This window comes from Dermacentor silvarum, chromosome 1, assembly GCF_013339745.2.
Source record: "Dermacentor silvarum isolate Dsil-2018 chromosome 1, BIME_Dsil_1.4, whole genome shotgun sequence".
In the NCBI taxonomy this organism is placed as follows: Eukaryota; Metazoa; Arthropoda; class Arachnida; order Ixodida; family Ixodidae; genus Dermacentor; species Dermacentor silvarum.
In genome coordinates this window covers 421,652,854-421,676,494 of record NC_051154.1, presented here as the reverse complement: position 1 = coordinate 421,676,494, position 23,641 = coordinate 421,652,854, and the positions used below count along the sequence as shown (strand labels likewise).

Sequence of the window (23,641 nt, the reverse complement as noted above, 5' to 3'; positions counted from 1 at the left end):
AAAAACGTAGCTGCTGGCCCTCGGCCAGCTCTGTTGCTATTTTCCGTAGGTTCTGCCACCACGCACCATCGGAGCACCGTATAACAAAAGTGGCGCAAGCAGAAGAGAAGCCAACGCCGAGTAAACTACTGACAAAATGTGAGCTCAGTGTCGCCTCCAATGTTTTTTGCCATGGACACCACACTGTCTCGCTCGAGGCAGACAGCTGAGCTATTCCCAAGTGCAAGCGCACGTAAACGACACCGTCCAGAAAGTGCAAAATGATACCGTGCGGCATCCCCGCGATACGGAGGTTACATTTCTTCGCGGCGCACAGCTAGAATGGCCGCAGAAAGAAGCGTGAAAGAAAGAGGCATGAGCAGAAAGAAGGGCGAAAGAAGGAAGAGATGCACCTCCATTGCTAGGCGACATTTGTCTGGGCAGAGCATGTGCTCGCAAAACCTGATGCGTCATCGCCACCACAGAAGGAAAAAATAAAAATAATAAATAAATAATAATTTTTTTAATTATCTCGTGTTTGTTTTCACGGGCGCAGGCTCTGTTTTTCCAAACCCATGTGCTGCAGCTTCCGCTTTCTGCGCCTTGTCTGCTAGCCTACTGTTTCGGCTGCCGTAAAGGGTACACGGAAATCTAAGAATGCCCAGTTTATTTAACATTAGTTCGTAGTACTGAGGCATTGTTAACATGACACAAAAACTCAATAACGATCGTTTTTCTGAAATGTTCACATTGTATTTTTACATTGAAACTATAAGCAGTCAGCACGGGATTTCGGAAAAGTTTGTTAAAGGGCCCCTAAACCACCCCGAGGTCGGAATTTAGTTGTGGTGTTGCAGTTGTGCATGAGTCTTCAACGAACACGTAGCCGCGAGAATTTTTCGAAATGGTGCCGTAATAACGAAGTTACACGCGTTTGATGATCAAAACATGGCCCTCTCTCGCTTTGCTCTTTCCTTCCGTACTCTCCTTGTCGGCTGGTCTCTCCTCCTCTCCGAGTGCTCCTCCAAATGTCACGTCACATACGTCATCGCCAACGCGCTTCTCAAAACACTGTCCACTTCTGGTTAAAGGCACGTCCGCGCTAGCGGCAAGTATACCGACGGCGAACCAACCTCTAGTGCCGTAGAACGTCTGCCGCACGAGAGGTGTCCAAAGTACACGACAGTTCGGTCGGCGCACCGCCCGCTGCACGATCGACGGGCCAATCGACGATACGCGAAGCTGCACGCCTCTGCCGCCGGCGACGAAAACATCCCCTGCAGCTTCTGTTCCAAGCAAAATTATTTCTGCTAGATAAAATGATGCATAAATTGTACATTTTATGAAAAACAATATCCGCTGTCAAACGTTTAACATGAACGAGAGCTCCGATACTTTTTGAGCTCAGCTGCACCGCACGGCTACCGACGGGAGACGACTGGCTCGGCTGTGCTCGCATCACAGCGGACGGCGCTCGTAATATCTGCATATTTTTCTTGTTTGTGTACAATTATTGCGAAGAGTGACAACAACGATAAGAAAATATTGCGGCTTGTGAGCACCGGTAATTCATTCCGTAGAGCCGTCCACTTTAGCTTTGAAGGGAACCGGAAAAGGCCTAGCAATGATATCGGCGCTGTCGAGCGATCAGCGGCGGTGAGGCTGCTGCATAAATGAGTCCCGGTCTCATCCTCTATGTACTGTAAGGAAATCTCGCCGTTCGCGAGCAAAACCGCTGTCGAATGGCAGCCCGCGATTGGCAAATGGCGTGCAGCGAGTTATCGTGCCGGTAACGTGGACGGGCCTTAGCCATGACTCAGCGCTTCTAGGCTACCCGCTGTTGCTTCCGCGCTAGCCTGTGCTCATGCGAAGCGTGCTGCTATGGACCCTGTGTTGCACGCATGCCTAGAAAGATCCACAATGTCGCATTCTCTTTGCGCAGCTAATCAGACCGCTAAGCACGACTGTGTTGGAACGAGAGCGATTTGACACTTGCGTTGCGGGCTGTAATTACCAATTTGCAAGCAAGCACAAGCGAGCAACACGGCGAGGAAGAGCAGGGAGTGCACGTACCTGCTAGCAATTAACCGGAAGTCGTAGGTTCTTGCTCGACCAATCGACATCGTCGACCCGGTTGACATCACCAGATGCACCCTGCTGACATCGTGACGACCACTGGGGATACCGGAAAGGCCAGGAAAGGAGGACGCATTGTTTTTTTTTTTTTTTTCATTTTGTGGCGCGTCCACGGCGCGGAGCGCTGCAGCGTTTGGCATCGTTGATCGTGGCGGCATTCTCAACTCGATGCGCGTGTTTACTTGAAATGTTCAAAAAATATCTGAGGTGGTTTAGGCACCCTTTAATGTGGTGTTCGTAGTAAAAAGATTTTACTGTACACGGTTCTTCGGCAAATTGCACATAGATTTCCGACGCTGCTTTGCTTTTGACTAGTTGTTCTAACATAAATAATGGAGCCGTTTATTCGCAGGAGCTTTGTGTTCCATGTACAGTAGCCGACGGATTTTTCGGACTCCAAAAATTCGGACTTGTTGGATATTCCGGACTTCATAGATGTACCATTAGGGTTCCTATAGAGCTAATGCATTTTCGCGACCAATTTTTCAGACGAATCTCGGTGCCAATGTTCGATTTTCCGGACTAAATCGCTTGCTCCGAGCCATGCTACCCGATTTTGGGGGCCGCCATACTGGATTTTCCGGTGGCTTGGCCGGGCTTGGCTTCCAGTGGCCCCCTGTACAGTTTTCAAGATTAGTACACGCACGCTATCCTCCCGTCTCTGAGGCCATGCCCGCTCTTCCTTGGCGGACAAAACATTCCAAAAAGGGGCACTTGCTTTTTTTTCGGTCAGCTCAGCACTATTGTCATGATCACCTAAGCGGAATACGTTTTTTTTTGCTTTTCTTAAGTTTTGTTTGTGCTAGAGACAGTAGCGTACCCAGGATCTCTGCCAGGGGGGGGGGGGGGGGTTGACAGTTTGCAAATATCATCTAAATCGCACTAATTTCAATTTTTGACGGGAAATTGTCAAAAAATGCGCTTTTTGTGAGTGTGCAGACGATTGCGCATCTTACATCTTAGTTGCAGTACTCAAATGCGCAAGGAAAGAAAAAGGGTTAAAGAAAAGAGGGGGGGTTAAGTCGGCCTCAGGGGGGGGTTACAACCCCCGAAACCCCCCCCCCCCCCCCGTCAGTGCGCCACTGGCTAGAGAGTACTAGAATATGGTCGAGTGAGACGAGCGGCTGGGGCGGCGCAAACTTTGCAGTGAGGCGCCCAACGAGGAAAAATACTGTGGCGGTGCTGCGGTGGAAGTGGATTGGGCCGCATCAAGGTCGCGCCGTTGGAAACTGCTGGTGATGCTGCTCGACAGGGTCATTCGTACTACTTCGTGCGCTGGTATTTGCGTTGAGACCGCTCAAATGGGGTTCATAATTTCATATAACATGTATTTATGCCTTAAGAGTAAATTCCTTGCTTTCTCTTATTTTACTTTTTAATACCGCTCGGTGATGCGCGTGCACTGCGGCTGCAGTGTCGCCTTTCATTCTACTACGTCATTGTACGGTTCCCTTTGGCTAAAAAATATTTTTCTCGTTCTTCAAGTAGCATGTATCTCTCGTGCGTATTGTTGCACATATAGTTTTCCATCAGCAGGCCTTGTGAAACGCAGACAGAGAAACACATGTAACCTTCCTGCTTGCCGCTTCAAACAAGTTTACAGCATATCTGCTTCATCCGTTGCCTTGTACTCAGATATACGGGAAGCATTGTTATAAATTAAAAAAACTGCGCCTTCCTCGCATAACAGAATGCGGAGTAATTGGTACGGGGTCATTTACTGCGGTAGGACCTCGAGCGTCGAAAACAGTTTTAGTTATTTTTAGATTTTATTATATATGCGCATATTTGGCCATATAAGCCGTACGTGGAAATTTTTTCCCCTGTCAATACTTTAAAAAAAGAAAAAAAAGAAGGAAAGAGAAAGCTGGCACGGTAGCCTAATTAGTGGCTATATAGTGGATACGGCGTTGGGCTGCTAAACTCCACTCCCGGGTTCATCAGGTTCACTCGCGGGTTCAATCAGGTCGCGGAATTCGACGGGAGCGAAATGGAAAAACACTTGTGTACTTCTATTTAGGTGCACGTTAAAGAACCCCAGGTGGCGAAAACTAAACCGGGTGCCTCATAATCATATTGTGGTTTTGCCACGTAAAACCGAAGAATTTGCTTATATTAAAAAAAAAAGAAAGAAAAGCAGGTGGCTGCGTTCTTCGGCTTATTTCTGGGGGTGTAAACAACAAATTATTCTCGAGTCTGATTTCCGAGGAAAACATGTTATGCTTATCCTATATTTCATACATAAATGTAATGCCGTTCCCAAATGTATGACCGCTCAACTCAGCAACTCGTATATTATAAACGGCTGCTTTCAGTTATCCGGTGCACTATCATAACGACCATAATGAAACAAAGGAACGGCATGTCTCAAATACACGTAGAGATATGTGCAGATCTGTTGCGTTCATTGAAGAAGATAAGTGTGGTACCAAATGGGGCACTCAATTTTAATGGGTTGCAAACATGGTGAGACTGGCAAAAATCCTTGTCTCAATCAAGTTAGCAGATTTACAGGCTGCCCCAAAACAGGGCGTTTATATTCAATGACAGCTAGGAACTTGTTAAGCAGGACTTATTGACATTAATTCTCTCAGGAACTGCGCCTCTTCGCAACAGCCACGACTCTCCGGCAGCACAAACATTCGGAATAATAGTCCTCACTTCCATGCAGTCGCTCACCTTTGAGACTTCAATAGTGCTGTTATGCGTTACATTCGAATGGAAATGACTATTCGGCGCCGTACAGTATATCAATAACGCTTGCACACACACACACATATAAGATGGTTTTGCCTGCTATGAATATTACTTCTGCGAGTGAGACATTTATTTGCATTATTCACTAATAAGGATGTTTGTTACTGCAAACACGTGCGGTTATTCCATTCGGGAGTTCTCACTTTTTTAATTATTGGATTTAGAATATTTTAATTTTTTCCCTTACGTATATATCACGAATATGCGTGTCTATGTAGCCTTTGATTTAATTACCTAGAAATACATTGCTCATTCTTCGCGCCACGCAGTTAATAAACCTGGTTTATTTCACTCTAATATCATTTTCTTCGATCACTGTCCCTGATCAATTTCCACCAACAAGAAGCGCACGTAAAATGACACGATATCAATAATAAACTTTTTCTTACGTAGCCTTTGTGGTGCAGAGATACCAGTTACTTTTAGAGGACAGTGGTAAAAACAACAGTTCACCTGGCTAAAGCTACATTTGGTACCGGCCGGCAAGAGTCATGGGCGCACCAAAGCAACTAAAACATTTAAAAAATGTACTGCAGAGAGGTTCTGCGAGAAAAACTGGGCGTCCGCCGGGATCCGCGTAGCGAACGCACGCTTGCTAGCAGACGCCGCACTTGACAACGACAGCAAAATTGAAGACGTGGCATTGTAAAATCCATGCCTCAAATATATATGTTTGGCAAAATGATATAAACATAAATTTGCTGTTGAAATAAAACACTATTTTAAGAGCGTACTATGCGCAATCGGCCTCGGCGCCCGCAGCGAAAGTACGTTGAATATGCTGCGGAGCGCGTCTCCGCCCCAATCTAGTTCGCTCGCAGCGCCCTCGCACACGCGGTGCCTCAGCGGCAGAGCGCCGTTCGGCCCACTCAACCATTGTCTAGTACACTCTACTTGCGCCGTACGCTGCGTGCGGGTGAAAGCTTGCAAGGGTAAGCCGGCAACGCACACGGAAAGAGGAAGGCGGCCGGAAGCGCGCGGACTTCGTTCGCACGGTGCTGGGCTACGTAGCTGAGCCGTGCTCCCTCAAGGGCTGCAGAAGATACCGCTAACCTTTCCTTTCCCAAATGAACCACTTAGTAGTTCGTTCGCTCGCGGTGCACAGGGAGGGAAAAGGCGACGGAGACAGTGGGGTGTTGCGTTCAACTCTTGCAGCTGCCGCCGACGGAGCTGCTGCGCAGGCACCTTATCTTGAAAGCGATTTGCTATGCGGCCGAAGTGTGCGCCCGCGGGAGCCTCATTTTCAAAGCGATCTGCGAGGGGTACAAAGGGCGTGCACCGAGTGCCAGTAGCTTCACATTCTCTCTTTTGTTTTTTTGAGTTCCCATTGAAGCGAGAGAATAGACAGCACGAAGGTCAATTTAGCTGCTGCTTCGGGCGCACTTTCCAAATCCAGCGTTTTAACGGGTTTCCACGGTCATCGAGCGAGATGTGTTCATGTAACCTGTGCGAGCGTGACACTGTGCTTATTTAGTTAGTAAGCGCATGTTTACAACTTTATACGGCCAATAAAACTAACATCCTTAATTCGTATAGCTGTCTTATTAATCTGCTATCGCAATTGATGCTCCGCCTTTTGGGCGAAACTGCGCCATTTTCCTTAAGCCGCTCTAAGCCTAAATTTTTTTTCTCTTGGGGAGGGGGATGCAAGATTTTTTCGGACTGTTCAGTTTTTCGGACTTAAATTTTTGGGATTTTTCAGTCCCCGTAAAGTCCGGAAAATCGGTCGGCTACTGTAAATTGTGTGTCTTCACCTCCACAGATGTAACAACTCCAGAGCTTTGGGCGCCGAAGGAAAAATAAGGATTTGCAGTCGTCATATTGCTGTCCTCTCAGTGGCTCAATCCGTTTAAGGTATACAGTCGAATCTCGTTAATTCGAACACACTTAATTGGAACTGCCGGTTTATTTGAACTGACGCTGTGGTCCCGTCAAAGTTATGTGTATTTCAATAAGCGAAAACGCTCGGTAATTCGAACGCAAAAGCATTTGCGACTGTTAATTCGAACATACCGCGGACCGACAATGCTCTCAGCAGCGCACCAAATAACGTGGCGGCGCCTCCGACCGGCATTGCTCCGACACCGCCATAGAGCAAAAGCTTAGGGCCTCCGCCGCTGCCCTTAATGCAGCGGCGGAGGCCTGGTCCGGCCAACGAAACTGCCCCCCCCGCCGGCAAACGCTCGCTTCCCGATAATGGCAGAAACAAAACTTCAGGGAGTGGGCTAATCTGCGCCGGCCGGCTGTACCGAAGGCACCGGCATGGCAGCGGGCGCGCACGGAGATAGTCGCACAGAGACAGTCGAAGGGGATGTAGCTGCGAGGGAACTGAGAGAGAGGGTGAGGGGAGCCACCGACGCGGCGAAGTTGCCAAGGCCAAATCCGCTTTCTTGCCGGCCTCCTCCCTCACCTTCGACGGTCTCCGCGTGCGCGCGCGCGTCGCACTCTGGCGCCGTCCGCTCCCTGAAGTTTCGTTTGCTGCCGTTATTAGGAACCGAGCGTTGACCGGCGTTAGCGGTTGCGCGCCGCGATATTTCACGACACGCACCGTTCATGCATCGTGCATTGGTGCTCCAATAGTTCAAAATACGTCCCTTCTTTAATTCGAACTTCTTTTAATTAGAACAAATTTCCGGGCCCCTTCGAGTTTGAATTATCGAGATTCGACTGTATTTTCCTTCCTCGTGCTTCCAAGCACTGGCTGTTTCTGGTACACAACTCTTTCTGTTCTGCATGGATTATGAACGCCAACACAGCACTGCCCGCCGCCACCGGTTCTCATCGCGTCAAGCTATGTGAAATAGACGAAGACTGAACATTGGGCTAAGTTTTAAGACATAAAATTGGCAAAGCATCGCAAAAAAAAGCAAGGAAATGGACCGAGAACGGGAACGCACGGACACAAGTGCAATCGGCGAAGCAGCGCAAAAAAATATAAATACTAAATAAATTGTTAAAAAGACATATGCTATTTTGCACAAAAGCAGTGCGGAAGCAGCAATTCTCGTCATCACGTGAGTCATTGGCTCTAGCAGGAGCCATCGAGGCCTCGCAACTTCCTTCGCAGCATGGCCGCGGCACGCGAATTCATTTGCGACACGCCTTGCACTACCGCACGCACATCCCGATTAGCCAGTGAGCCGATCGTAAACAGATAGTCCGTCCATCGCAAGGTAGCCGGTGCTCTTCATACCCGACAGCTTTGCACCAAGTCAAAACTAAACAACTGTTGGCCGCAACTGTCGTGGAGGAAACCGCGGCCTCTATCGACGTGGTTATGAACGCCGACGTTGCGGTGCTGAAGAAACTCGGCCGACACACGCACCGAGTCGTCGAAACTACCATTCGCTGCAACATCTGCAGACAAAACCGCGGTCGCTCTCGATGCGATCATGGATGGCGACTACGCATTTTTTTAGGCAGACGGGCAATACGCATACAGAGTCCAAACAAAAGTACCGTTGGTTGTAACCGCGACCACTATCGACGCGATCATGGATGGCAACTACGCAATTATGAAATCCCGCAGCCAACGCAGTGTTTTATGCGAGGCTGTAAACGCAAGAATAAAGGTACAAAGAGACACTAAGCGTTCCCTCGTTGCATTCACGTACGATTTCCGCTAATGACTATCGCGATGTGGACCACGCGGACTCTGCCGTTTTGTTTCGGTTAGATGCTAGCATCAGTTTAGCTCTCCTGCAACGCACACTTGCCCCACTCCTTGCTCGCTACACTTCGATAGTTGTGTCCGAATTAACCGATGTGCGGCCAAATACATCCGAATTAAAGAGAGTTTGATTGCACTGAATAATGCATACGCCAGCTGGGAATAGAGGACAAGTCCAAGCTACCCGATTTTCCGAATTAACGAGGGTCAAATTAACTATCTTTTACTGTACTACAGTGCAATTAAGTACACATCCCATCACAACTGTGCAGCCCAGAACTTTAAAAAGCAAGATTTACAAGAACAGAAAAGAGGGGGAGGATGAAAGGAAATATCCCACCAGTGTTGTCAATAGGAAGGGCAACTCTTTCGAGGAAGCCAACTTCAACTCCAGTGTCTGATCCGGGCACCTTTAGAATCTCGCCAGGGGATATGGCGACATGCTTGACCTAAACGAGCAAAAATAACTCCACATCAAGTTGGCTCTTTCAACTGACAATTGATATTAAATCAACAGACTTCAATATCCTTACAGAGAGAGGATTTGAATAAAGGTGGAGAGGTCAACCTGAGCTAGTGCACTCTAGCCTAATACGGTGAACAGGGGGAAGGGTTGTAAAGACATGATGAGGGATGATGATGACATAGAAAAGGGGTGCATAATGGTGGAGCATGCCAGTTTACCAGTATTGCAATGATAATCCAAAAAGTTCAAAAATAGTATCGTCCAATAACATCACTCAAAGAGCCCCAAGAGGGGTTCCACATCTTGGCTGAGACTACTGACTCGGGTGAAATTCAATGAAAAGGCATTAAGAGGAGGCTGATGCCTGGCCTTTTGGTGCACGAGCAGCACCGGCACCACGAAAGAGCTTTACAGTCTGTTAAGTGCTAGAATAAGCAGCTCCTAGATGGGAAAGCCAATGGCTATCAACATGTTTCAACTATTTACCACAAAGTGCTCATGGTGCCACCTTCACTAGCATCAGTTTTGCATCAAAAGCAACCAGCCCTGACATTAAAAAAAAACATTTATTATTACTGCAGAATGTTCATGAAGGGGCCTTGAACCACACCGTGAGCCTTGTGAATAAACACACTCCATAGGTGAGGCATAGAGCTGTGAATGTGTCAGGTTTGGAAGTTACCGCATTTGCTCGCTTAATGAACACACTAGCATAACGAATGCACCCCCCCCCCCCTTTTCCAATCAAGAAGTGCATTTTTTCTTTTCCTTGCATAATGAACGCACCCTGAACTTGCTGCCGTGAAGTAGGAGAGACACGGTACAATTAGGCGTCCGATACGGCATCCGATACAATCGTACCCGCCTGACGCAATATCTGTCTCCTACTTTTATTGCGACAGCAATCGCAAGGACACTAAAGGCGCATCTTTGCCGTCAGCGCAGACGATTGTGGCTCAATCTGCCGCGTTCGAGGGAGGAAAGCGGGCAGGAAACATGCCGTATTCCGTCATGCGCATGGCGCCGGGGGGAAGGGAGGGGGGCGGTGCAGCTACTGGGCATTGCGCGGCCGCATGCGCCCTATCTTGAAAGCAATCTGCGTTGGGGGCTGAGTCTAGGTGCGACGGCGGCTTTTACCTTTGTGCGTGCTCCGTTCTCGCCACTCAGTTTGCGTTGAAGAGATACACGGCAGGAAGGTCACTTCGCTCACTGTTGCCGCCGCGCTTGCTCATGCCAGCATTTTGACAGCGAGTGTCTGCGGTTATCGAATATGATCTGTCATGTTTGCCTGTGCACGCTGACACCATGCTTGTTAATTTACATAGTTAGTGAATGTTAGCAAGTTTATACGGCCGATAAAACTGCTATCCTCACTTTGTATAGCAGTCTACACATTTTCTATCGCAATCAATGATTTGCCTTTCCGACGAAACTACGACTTCTTTAGGGGCAGCAGCGGAAAAAACATCACTCAAAATTTTACCCCGCATAATGAACTCCAACTTTGCGCATATTTTTCAGGAAAAAAAGTGCGTTCACCATGCTAGTAAATACGGCATGGTGTGTGGAGTGCACAAGTGCAGTGTAAATTTAGGATTATTTTCTTTGAACAGCTTCCCCTGGCCTGCTCTGGACCTGCTGTATGGCTGCCTCCTGGAGCGGTATTCTCATAATCACTTATGGGGACTCTTGCTTTTGAATGACATGTCATTCAGCATGATGCCTCACTGAAGCTTTGGAGGTGATGTGGGCTGGCTCGACCAAGCAACGCACTCTGAAAATAACATGATTCCAAAAATGGTTGATCGATATTACAGTCTCTAATGTCAGCTGGCAGCAACTTATTGACATTGGCCAAATTGTAGAGATAATAACAGCATGAAACTGCAGTGAATATCTTTATGAAATGTGTTTCATCGTACAATTGCTCAAATACAGAACCTTGTTACAGTCAAATCGCGTCAATTCGAACCCGCTTAATTTGAACTGTCAATGTGGTCCTGTCACAAGTTATGTGTATTCCAATGGGCAAAAACGCCCGGTAATTCGAACGTGCAAGCATTTGCGACGAATAATTCGAACATTAATGCGCTCCGACAATGCTCTCAAAAGCGCACCAAATCACGCGGCAGTGCCTCCGACCAGCCTTTGCTCCGACCCTGCCATAAAGCAAAAGCTTAGGAGAGGCCTTTCAACGCCACGCACGATGAAAAAAAAAAAGAGACCACGGTGGAAATTGCACCTTCTCGCCGTTTCTGGGTCACGCCGGAACATGCCCGTACGTGCCGACGTCTCAGCCACATGGAGAAAATGGCAGTGAACCCGTCTTCTTTATGCTTCCTCTACTTTCTCGTCACGTGTTGACCTTGAACGCTGCGGCACAGAGGGAAGCAGTGGCGGAGGCCCAGTTCCATTTTCGGGCCCCTTCGAGTTCGAATTATCGAGATTCAACTGTATTAACTACCTACTTAGGACATACTAACAGATAAGATGCGGTTGCAATGAGTCCCCGACCCAGTCTCCTAGAGTCTATTGTTAGTGGCTGCCCACTGAAGCTGAAGCCATAATGGCTTGTTGTATCACTACTGGTTACTGTATACAGTCAAACCTCATTAATACGTATCCGCTTAATGTGTAACTGCGCTTAAAACGTAGTCGCGAAGATTCCCCTACCCAGCCCCCATATATGTGCTGACCGCTTAAGGGGGGACGTGGCGTTCGATACCAACTTTCTTATTTCTTTGTGGATTTTTATGAAAATTGGCAGGCTTATCACCAACGTTTTTGTGATACTACTGTATAAATTTCATAAAGATATCTTTAGAACTTTCTTATGTACAATATTTTTCTCCTTCTGGCCTTGTTCCAAGCCTGAATCAATTATAAAATATGATAGAACACTTGTTCAAAGCACTGTGCAATGTACGATGAATGGTTGAGGTCGTGGCATTCTTAGATTTTTTTATTCGCAATGCAATTTTTTTTAGTTCTCATTTTTTATGAGGTGACTGTACCACATGCATTTAGGCTGTGTGCAAGTAGTCGAATCGTTAATTGTAGTAAAGTAAAACTGCAAAAGCAAGAGTGTCATGCCATGGACAGTACATCCAGGAATACAGTAGCCGACCGATCTTCCGGACTTCGCGGGGACTGAAAAATAGTCCGAAAAATCGAGCAGTCCGAAAAAAACGAACATTCCGAAAAACTCGCCTCCCCACCCCCCCAAGAGAAAAAAAGTTATATGTTGCAGTTTCGCCCAAAAGGCGGAGCACCGATTGCGATAGCAAATAGACAGCGATACGAAGTAAGGATGTTAGTTTTATCGGCCGTATAAAGTTGTAATTAAATATGCGCTTACTAACTAAATAAGCACGGTGTCACGCACGCACAGGTTACATGAACACATCTCGCTCGATGACCACGGGTAAATTGACCTTCGCGCTGTCTATTCTCTCGCTTCGACGCGAACGTCGAAAAAAAAGAAAAAAACAGCGCATACGAAGCTACCGGCACTCGGCGCACGCCCTTTTTGCCCATCGCAGATCGCGGGCGCACACTTTCGGCCACATAGCAGATCGCTTTCAAGATACGGTGCCCGTGGCAGCTCCGTCGGCAGCAGCTGCAAGAGCTGAATGCAACCGTCTCCGCCGCCTTCTTCCCGTGCCCCGCGAGTGAAAAGTCCGCGCGCGCCTCTCCGGCCGCCTTCCTCTCTCGCGTGCGTGAGATTAATTGCGGTTGCCGGCTGACCCTCGCAAGCTTTCACCCGCACACAGCGTACGGCGCAACCGAAACTTAAAGAACAAAAAGAAACAAAAAAAAAAAAAAAAACGGATTCCGCTTAAGGTGGAGGTATCACTGTCGCCATCTTGCGTGTAGTTCAGATTCTCCCACCAGGCAACGCCACTCAGTCATGTTTGCGAAAAAGCGAAAAAAAAAAAAATCTGCTCTTCGCTGCTGCAGCATGCCTCGGGATGGCCCTCTTGCGACGCGGCGACGGGTGATTCCTCCCCCCTTTTCACGAGTTGTCCCTCGCACCACTGTTCTGTTGCTGCGCATGGTGGCTTTCTCCCCACTGATACTTTCAACAATAGCTCGCTCAAACTTTGTAAAATTGTCAATGCCGATGATGGTGGCAATTAGTGGTTCGCCACTGCCACTTTTGACGTAGCCGTCAAGTGAGCGCGGGTCACTGCTTCGAAAGCCGTCCTGGCAGATGGCCTGCAGACCAGTGCTACAGTGAACTAGAAGAGGGCAGTGGAGCGAATGGAGCGGCTGCGCCTTCAAAACGCGCGTCAGTGCAGGTGTCGCCCGTAGCGGCGGCGCTGCCGTCGCTGACTACGCTGCGCCGGCTGTGCTCAGCTTGCTTTTGGCATGCTCCTCCCGCCGTCTCCGGCACGTTTGGGTAGCGCGATGTGTAGCAGCTTGTTTTGTGCGTGTTAAGTTATTTTAGTTGTGCTGGTGTCGTGAACGGTGATTGTGTGATTCTCCTCAGCGATGGGGAAGCAACGCCTGAACCATTGTTACGCTCCCGGGTGCAGCAGCGGGTATGACAGAACCAAAGGTGCTAAGCAACCCTCATTGTTCAAGGCGCCTGCTGACCCTGCACGACGAAGCCTGTGGGAGCGAAATCTGCACAGAGCGGACAAGCCACTCACCGCGGATTGCGCAGTGTGTGAACTCCACTTTCAGCCGCACTTCATCGTTCGAGACTATGTGCACCAAATTAATGGTGAAGAAGTTCGCCTACTGCGGGGAAAGCCTACGCTTACGCCCAACGCCGTACCGACGATTTTACCAAACGTCCCGGCGTATTTAAGCAAGCATGTGACTCCCGCAAGAAAGCAGAGGAAGCGGAAAGCAAGTGAAGCTGCCATTCTACCGAAAAAGGCTCGGGTATCGAGTGCCGGCGAAGATCACAGTGTGGATGAACCTGCCAGTAACGGCGAAGCTGGCGAGGCCGATACTACTGATACTGTTGGTGGGTGCGAACCTGCCGAGGCTGATGCATCCCTAACTGTCGATGCACTGAAGCACGCAACTGTGCCGAATAAGCGCTGGACGCTGCACGAGATGCAAGACAACGAAGGAGTATGTTTTACTTTGTGCGCACTGAACTCCGTCACGGGTGAGGTAAAAGTAGAAAGGGCTATATTTTTCACTGCGGATAGCTCCGGCGGTTTCCGCTCGAAGACGTTCTTGCAAGGCAAGCTGGCTGCAGAGTCTTCGCTGCTTCGAGTACAGGACGCCACGACTGTATTGCAAAAGGCGAACCAAATGCTTCTCTGCTGCGGAGCAGTTGCGAGTAATGAAAGCTCTTTAACAAGCAGCCTTACAGATCACTTGCGCGGCCAGATGGAAATGAAATCGGGAATTGCTTTCAGCATCAACTGCCATGGGAAAACAACAAAGGAGGGAACGCCATGCGTCGCATGCAAGTACTTAAGGAGAGCGCTTGTTACACGGCAGTCGCGCGTCAGACGTCGGAAGATGTCAAAACGTCCCTCAAGGATTAGTTCGCAGAAGCTGCTAGCGAGCAACCGCCGAAACAAGCGGCTTCTATCGAAGATATATAAGCTTGCTGAAGATCTCAACAAGACAAAGGCGGAAAGTGCTTCAACGAGTGAGGAAGTGCTTGCTGAAAAGATTAGGACTCTTTCACCTAAGCAGCAACTAGCTGTCCGGCAGTGTTTCGAGGCATCAAAGAGAAAAAGTCCCCGTGGAATGACGTACGACAGGGAGTGGACTCTAGAATGCATTCTGCTTAGAATCAGAAGTCCTAAGCTCTACCGATATATGCGGAAGCAGGGAATTTTGGCTGTCCCAAGTGAGACCACAATCAGGAAGTACACAGCTCAGTATAGGTCTGGGTTTGGATTTAACGAAAAAATGTTGAGCGCTCTGAAAGGGAAAACCGCGCAACTAGATGAGCTTCATCGGCACGGGGGAATCATTATCGACGAAATGAAGTTGTCCGAACATCTTTCAGTGACGTCAGGAGCAAAGATCGAAGGATTTGTAGATCTTGGTGCATACACACCGAAAGGACAAGAATCCTTGCCATGTAATCACGGTCTAGTTGTAATGTTTGTGCCACTTGTTGGCAGTTGGACCCAAGTTCTTGGTTCGTTTGCCAGCCACGAGAATGTTAAGGGTGAGTTGTTAGCCAAAATTGTTGTTGAAGCCACAATTCTTGCGGAGAAAGCTGGTCTTCTCGTTGATTTTGTTATGTGTGATGCAGCCTCGTGGAACAGAAAAATGTGGAGGGTGCTCAATATAAGAGCATCAGTGAAAGAAGTGGTCTGCAAGAGGCAACATCCAGTAGACAGCAGCCGCTCACTCTATTTTTTTTCTGATTTCCCTCACCTAGTGAAGAATGTATGGAACAGACTCCTCAACACAACTTTAAACACGCCGGATGGACAAGTGTCCTTACAGTTCGTCAAAGAAGCTCTCAAGCTTGACACAAGTGCAATTGCTTTAAGGGCGATGCCAGGCATAAATAATGTTCACGTTGCACCTAACAATTTCGAGAAGATGAGAGCCAGTTATGCCTTTCAAATCTTCGGGCAAGGTCCTTTGCAGGCATTCTTCCTTTATCGGGCGCAACTAGAGAGGAAGTGTGGAAACATAGGTGCAACAGAGAAGTTCTTTACAAGAATGAAATCACTCATCAGCATAATGACTGCTAGGTACCCAGCAGAAGCTCTAAGACCGAACTCTTCTGGTGCGGAACGGATAAAAGAAATGCTTGATTTTCTGAACAAATGGGAGCACCAGACCGATAAAGGACATTTCCTGAGTGATTCCACTGCAGAAGGGCTTAGAGTAACACTGACAAGTACGCTGGAGATGCTTGAGTACTTACGCAAAGAGGTTGGATTCATATACCTGCTGACGTCACGCCTCAGCCAGGATAGAGAACTTCTTCGGCATAGTGAGAATGTCATCAGGCTGCAACACCCACCCAACACCGCAGCAGTTCTTGCTAACAGTGAATTGTCTCTCTTTCTACAATCTCGCTCAGAGTGTTCTTGGTGGAAATGCTGATGGGTGCGTCATCAGCTCTCTTCTTGACACTACAAAGAGGAAACTTCCAACGGAAAGCTTTTAAGAACAGTGGAGTCATCCATAGGTGACCATGCAGTGTCTCCAACGGTGCCTGTGTTAACTGCAATCAATGAACACGAGTACCACGTGGAAAGAAGTGATTCAAGGATCACTTACTACATTTCAGGCTATGTGGCAAGAAAGTACGTGCTGCCAAGCAAATGCTCCCGTTGTATAAGCGAGCTCTTGCTTCCAGCAGAGCAGGGGCGCCTGTTGAATGCCTCTGTGTTTGTGCAGCACAAGGATGAGGGGGGCCTCTTGTACCCTTCACTTCAGCTGTTCCGCTTCATCACACACCTGGAGAGCATCTTTACAAGTTGTTTCTCGGCTCATAAGGTTCATCGGGAAAGTGTGATGGACGTGTTACAGATGATTGATGGTACTTCGTCTCTAAAAATGATTGGTTGTGCACAACACAGTGAAAGGCTGACACCTCGCATTATTGGGTTTTACATAACCATGAGGCTTCACTTTTTTGTTAAAGGGATAAATAAGTCAAACGCTGCCAAGCGGAAGTCAGCAAAGCATCTCAAGCTCAGCAGGCTTAATTAATTGTTTGCATTTATGTGAGATAGTCAACCATGTTTAACCTGCTTACTACTTTGTATGTGATGAGCTTTTATTGTGTATCTTGCACTCCTGTACAGCAGTTGTTTTTCATTTGTAGTGTGAATTTGAATGTTCTATCTATAATGTCATTATATGTAACTGGAAATAAAAAATTTTCAGAGCTGTGACATTGTTTGCCATATTATTTATCATAGCAGTAATTAACGATACAGAGGCGCAGATGCCTTAAAGAAACAGCCGCAGGTAATGGCGTTATAGGGCTATGTAAACCGCCTATTTGTTTAGCAGGTCTAAGTATCTAATCATTCTTTTGCTACTATAAGGCGAATAAAATACCTAATCTGGTCTTTATGGCAACTACTACAATAAGCCGTCAGCAAAAAGCTTTAATGCATAACAGTAGGCGAGTGGAAATAAAGCCTAGTTATGGGTGTGGGACAGGCGTGATGAAAATTATACCCCAAACGCGTGTAAGAGAACACGAAACGAAGCCCGAGTTTCAGGCCGCCGCATCGGTGCAAAATACCGGCCCAGCTTTTGCAAGAGGCCCACCAAGAAGGCACATAGAAGCGACTGTGTTACAGCGAAGCTGTTACATATGCTAGGTTCCGCGTCCGTGTACACCGGAAGTAGGCAACTATTTTGTGGCGTCTCGTTCACTTGGTATATACCAAAATTGGCAAGGAAAGAAAGAAGGAAGGTATGAAAGAAATCACGTGTGGCTCATACCCGCGTTGGATATGTTGGTATGAGCCTCCGAGAGCAGGAGCGGCAGAGATCTCGTCGGCGTCACGCCAAGGCCTCGGCAGATGATCGGGCCCGCGATGCGGAGCGTATCGTGGGCGGACTTGGCACAGCAAATGCACTACTTGACCATCGCGCCGGGCGAAAACGAGATGCTGGTTTACTTGCTTTTTGACGAAAATGCCAAGGACGCTCGATATTGTCAATAATGATAATATGTGAATTCAATATAGCAACATTCACTACAGCAGATCCACCATTGTCACAGCTTCACGGGCTTCCATCTTCACAGTAGTGGAAGGGCTCTGAATTTTTTTGTACTAGTTTAGAATTTCTTCCTCACAGGATGCATTGACAAAGAAGCGCAACGTGATGTGCAGAAGCTAAGTATTTAGTTCTGGTGCAGAACTCGATGAATGCTTGTACTTTCAGTGCCGCACAAGATTTCCCGTTGCGTCTATATAAAAGCAGCTATAAATTTGTAAGTTGCAAGTGCACAGTGGAGATAAGTTTTCCGGAAAGGAAATACTAGTAGGGGTGTGCGAATATTCATTACTTTGGACGAATCAAATGATGTACTGTTCAACTCGGTTTTCGAATCGCATAGTCATTATTCGATTCGATTTTTCTTTGACAGTATTCGATTCGGTGACGAAAGTTATTATTCCAGGGCCCCTATCAAATAGACAGCATAGTACACGTGGCTAGGCTGCTTTATTGGGGTAGAAATTATGCGCATAATCGCGCGGTCACGGGTTCGGTGGCGCACCCGCTAGATTCCGCGCGAATAGTTTTGGAGATCATGTCATTCGAGTTCCAGAGCCGCAGTACAGTGGAATGGTAAATGAAGCGGTTGCACGGAACGTTTGCTTTAGGAAATTCACACGCGCTCACCGCTGCTAGCGCGTTATGCTTTATGCATTATGATTACGATGGCCATCGCAAGCACTCACGCACAGCCTTGCGCGCAGCCCTCAGAAGTTGTGCATGTTTCGCCGACAGCCGTTTTCGTGACACAGGCGTTCAATACCAAGTCCTCACATTAGCCTATGGCATAATAAGATCACATGATCTACACAAGCAGGGACTGCATAAACAAATTATTTGCGAGAAGTACTTCTTATAATAGTCATCAATCTATATAGTGTAAATTGTGCACGTGTTGTCTGCCTTTTTCGCGCTGTCCATGCTTTCATTTATCTCTCTCTCTCAACTTTTGTCTGCTGAATTCGGAGACTTTCGAGCGCATGTGAGATTGTATTCTGTTGTGCAAACTGTTGTGCATGCAATGGAGGAAAACTCTGCTTGGTCGGCTGCCATGCACCACAACAAGCAAACTGCAGTCACTACAGTGATTTTCAAGGGTACGATGATCACTCAAAAAAGTAAGTGGGGGTGGGACCACTATGCGAGTGCGATGATTACGCAGATAAATACGATATATCTTTCAACGAGAAAAGCACCTACTGGAAATCACATGTTTCAAAACTTCACTGGGCGTCGGAACACGTGACATTTGTTTAGTAGCACGCGGCTTGGAATGCAGCAGGTCACGCACCCATCAGCACTTTTCGCTGCTGTCTGTAAGGCTCGCTCATTGTTTGCTGCTAATCCTATCGTTCCACCGGCGTCGCGTACAATAGTCAAACACAGTACCCTGCCACTCACGTCGCACCTCGCCCACGTGGGGAAAGCAAGTTTCCCGATATTGTCCAACGAGCCTGCAAAATAGAGGGGGCGAGGGCAATTTGCAATTCTCCTTGGCACAATGGCCTAACCTGCTAGCGATCTAGCATGCACTCATGATCTACCGTGCACGGCGCTTTCTTTCTTTATTTATTTATTTTTCTCCCCGCAGCCACAAGTTAGTGAACTCGTGTAGGACTACATTGAAGGCGTGGTTGCCGACACGTGTGCTTGAAGGAAGTGGGGAGGCGCCGTGACTAGACTGAGCCAAACACTCAAACCTGGAGAAAGAATTCCCTCTGCGTTTTGCCCGCTTTGTAATGTTTAGTGGCACCACATTTGACAAACGTTGGAACTGACGTGAAACAGCTTGATATGTTTTTGCACAGATGGCGCCACCACCGAAAATCGCCTGTGAGATTTATTATTTATTTAAAATCTTCTGTTTCAAGCACTGCTTAGTAAAACTCGTGAGTGCTAGTAATTGCACGACACTGTATGGTTATAGTAATGCACAACAACTGTTGTGAATTAGCGTTTACATGAAAAAGAATGTCAATTTGCACGGACCTGGTAAGCAGATAAATAAGCTAAATTCACTACTCCCCTCTAGATTCCCTAATTAACATAAGCAAATTTTCTCTTCATAGACATGGAGATAAGGGCTTGCTGCTTGATTATTGAAAATTTCAGAGTTTCAGCTCGAATAGTTTTGTCCCGTCGCCGGTAATGCGTGACCAAGTATAGTCATAAATTGCCAAATGTAAGTAATAATACCTCACAAACTGTTCATTAGAACACAAAACAACTTTGCATAGATGATAAGTACACTGTAGCCTAGAAAACCACTAAATATTGTTGTCCTGAGTTTAAAAGGAAAAAAGATATTCATTCATAAACTTTTGTAGTTTTGCCCATTTTTATTGGCGCCTATATAAATTTCTAATTGCTTTACACGCAATTTCTTTTCATAGAAACCTTGTATAACATTTCATTTAAAGACACAGCAAATTTCATTTTGTTACGTTGAACAGTTTAGTCGGAATGGCAGTACAGCGGAGACTAGTACAGCAAGAATGCCGTTTTTTGCTCCCACTGTTTTGACTGCCGTTAGGTGACGCTTCAGGCTAGGCGATAATACTAGGTATCATTGGAAAGCGCAGAAACTAAGCTTTCTAACGCAATAAAGTTCACATTTGTCCAATGAGCGCAGGAAGCACAGTGCGTCCGCAAACAATGACTAAAATGCCGAGCGCGTGCCGCCGGAGTGGGACCGCCACCTTAAGTGATATGACGATAGTGCCGAGCTGACCAAACAAAAAAAAGGCAAAAAAAAAAGGCAAGTGCCGCTTTTTTGGGAGTTTTGTCGGCCAAGGAAGCGCGGGCATGGCCTCGGAGACGAGAGGATAGCATGCGTCTACTAATCTTGAAGGCTATACAGGGGGGCACTGGAAGCCAAGCCCGGCCAAGCCAGCGGAAAATCCAACATGGCGGCTTTCAAGATCGGGTAGCGCGGCTCGGACCAAGCAATTTAGTCCGGGAAATCGAACATTGGCACCTAGATTCGTCCGAAAAATCGGTCGCGAAAATGCATTAGCTCTATGGGAATCCTGCCGGTACATCTATGAAGTCCGGAATATCCAACAAGTCCGAATTTTTAGAGTCCGAAAAATCCGTCGGCTACTGTACAGAGAAAAAAATGGAACTGAAAAAAACCTAGTGGTCACGAAGAAATCAGTGGAACAAGCAAAGCAGGAAGCAAGAAAAGTCATTTTGAGAAAAAGGATTTCAAACTCAAACTCAGCCTTCAGATGTTTCTAAAATGTTGTGTGATGCAACCCTCTATGTGAGACATCTATAATTGACCAGAAATCGGTCTACACTGTTGCCCCTTTGCCAATACAGCTTGTACAGCTCTCACTTTTACATCGAAAATTTCGCGACCTTCTTTTCGCGGTGATGACTCCTTCGCGACACCACCGCAAAACGCGCATGTCAGTATTATTTGCGTTGCTAATCCATGTCATGTTCCCAGCTGAACTGAAAGTCCCGGTTGGGAGCACTGCTGGCACTTGGATTTGCCAAGAAGCGAGTTCAGGGCCATCATTTGAACGATAAGAAACTCCCCCGCTTCTTCCGTACTGGCAAGCACCTCGCCTTCACCCGTCAGTCCTATTTTCCGCGCAGTCGCAGACACCGAACTTTGTTTTGCCTTGCACTTTCACGGCGACCTCTCGGGATGCTTCGACCGATGCAAAATGCGGCTCCAGGCGTGCCTGAACGATGTCGCCCATACTTGTCGACGGCGTAGCAACATCGTGCGAAGTGCCGAAACGAGAACCGGAAACATCCGAGGCGCGATCGCTCGATGCATCCAACGATGTGGAACGCGCACGACAAGCTCAACGATGCCACTGCTGCTCGCACGAGATGTGTCGCCCGCATATGAAGTGCCAAAGAGCGACTCCTCAACATCATCGACACAAGTAGGCATTCCGCCCGCATGTGAAGTGCTCGGCGGTGGCTCCTGCACGGCATCATCGGCACGCGTATGCATCCTGCCCCCGTGTGGAGTCCTCGGCTAAGTGTCTGTGACTTCTGTGCTGTCCTGCACAGTACTGCCAGGCGACCTTGAAGCAGTTTTTTTCACCGTCGGCGATTTTCACTTATGAGTCCCGTTAACATGAGCCGTCTTGTACTTCAGCGGTCGCCGACCCATGGTCACCGGTAAACTCCCGAAACTACGCCCTGCAAGCACTGATGAATGCGTCGAGCCGTATGTCCAGAGTAGCATATCACAACACAAACCAGCTTCCGAAACTACGCTCCGCACGCACTGACAGCGACCCGACATGTCCAGAGGCGCATATCACAACACAAATCAGCTACGTTTCGCACGTGCTGGCGATCTGGCGAGCCGAGATGCCAAGAGGTGCGTATCAAGTCCGCTGCCGAAACTACGCTCCGTACGTGTTCACGAAGATGGTGAGGAGATTGTCAGACGCGAGAGTCACGGGCGATATCAGATGTAAGCTTCTGAAACACCGCACATACAGACGAACATCGCGTGCCGAGAGACGTGGCAGGCGTGGCGGACTGCCACCGCCAACGAGACCAATGGCGAAGCTCCAATTGGCCACGTGATGGCCATGGCCAATCGGAGGCCTCGGAATGGCCTTGAATCATTTGCTTTTTGTGCGCTTGCTTTTGAATGGAGGAAATGGCCGGAGCGAAAAATTTAAAGACGGAGAATTGCGCTTTCCAATAAGGGCAAAATGGCGGCGCTCGGTTGCGCCGTTGTGGAGATATCGCGGAGTTTGAAACAGCTTGAAAAACGCCGTTTTTTCTCGATTTCCGCGGAGTTTTTTCGCCACGTTGGCTGATACAAAATTTTTTTGAGCACTTCTGCGCGGTTTTCAGCGTTCATATTTCGAAATCAGATAAAAAAAAGTTATAGAAACGGAATATGTTCTTTTCAAAAAATTGATTTTTTGGTCATTTCTCGCGATACGAAAGCCGTGTCCCCCCTTAAGCCGTAGTCGCTCATTGCCCACCACTTGACTTTCCACCAATTCCACTTGACTCACGTCCACTCATTGCCCACCACTTGACTTCCACCAATTCCACTTGACTCATGTCCACTTGGCTTGCATGCGCGGCAAGCACAAGCTGCCAGATACTCGCGTGCATCAGCAAGCATACGTGTGCTCTGGGCTTTAGACTTTCATCAGTCTCAATGTGGTTTTCATTAAAATTTCTAGGACACCATTATGAAATTCAAATTAATTAACTCTTACAGTTGTCACATTTACGCCTCGGAGACAAAATAAACAGCTAATTCAGCACAGCATAAATGAATGAAAAACTAGCCCACATGATGCTTACCTCACTGTCCGAGATGGCCGACTGTAGCCAGTAGCACCAGTTCACCATCTTCTTTTCCCGGTAGATAAGACCCGCGTCGAAGAGCCGCACAAACGCTGTCGTGACCGCTTCACTCATCGGCTGCGCCATTTTCAAAAAGTAACGTGAGATTTTTTCTCTATATTCTTTGAACACTAAACCAGCATAAGCGTTTCGTTACATTATGTCATGTGGCCCAGCATGAACACATGTAACACAACAGCCTTGGCTTGAAGATACTACCTGATGCAACACACCAGGCCCACTATAATGTTTGCAAAGCATAGCTTGAAAAGCAAAACAAGACAGTTTTAAGCTTGTCACATCCCCAAATGATGAATAAGTGGCCACCATGGCAAAAGTGAAGTGTCACAAGCCAGAAATTCAATAGCCTTTATGAATCATCCTCAATATATGATGCTACGCTTCAGTTTCCTATCAACTGCTATTTATACTGCTATCAACTGCTATTAAATGAACCTACCTGATTATTATTATTAATTTATAGAATCACTAACCCCAACGGTAGTAGTAATGACAGGTTGGCACAAAGCCCACTTCAAGAAGACAAGAGAAAAGCGCACAATAAGCAAGATCAACTAAGAGAAACATATTACAATGTA

At 47.5% G+C, this 23,641-nt stretch overlaps 1 protein-coding gene across 3 annotated transcripts in view; it reads right to left on the bottom strand.

Moving 5' to 3' along the window:
* LOC119437625 (valine--tRNA ligase, mitochondrial-like) overlaps positions 1 to 23,641 on the bottom strand; it is a 201,138-nt gene that overhangs the window by 150,872 nt on the left and 26,625 nt on the right. For all 3 annotated transcript variants that reach the window (XM_037704619.2, XM_049660745.1, XM_049660746.1), the window contains 2 exons: positions 23,001 to 23,120; positions 8,883 to 8,991 (listed from right to left, as the gene is read on the bottom strand). In XM_037704619.2, the coding sequence (XP_037560547.1) occupies positions 8,883 to 8,991; positions 23,001 to 23,120 (229 nt within the window). The remainder of the gene's footprint in view (positions 1 to 8,882; positions 8,992 to 23,000; positions 23,121 to 23,641) is intronic.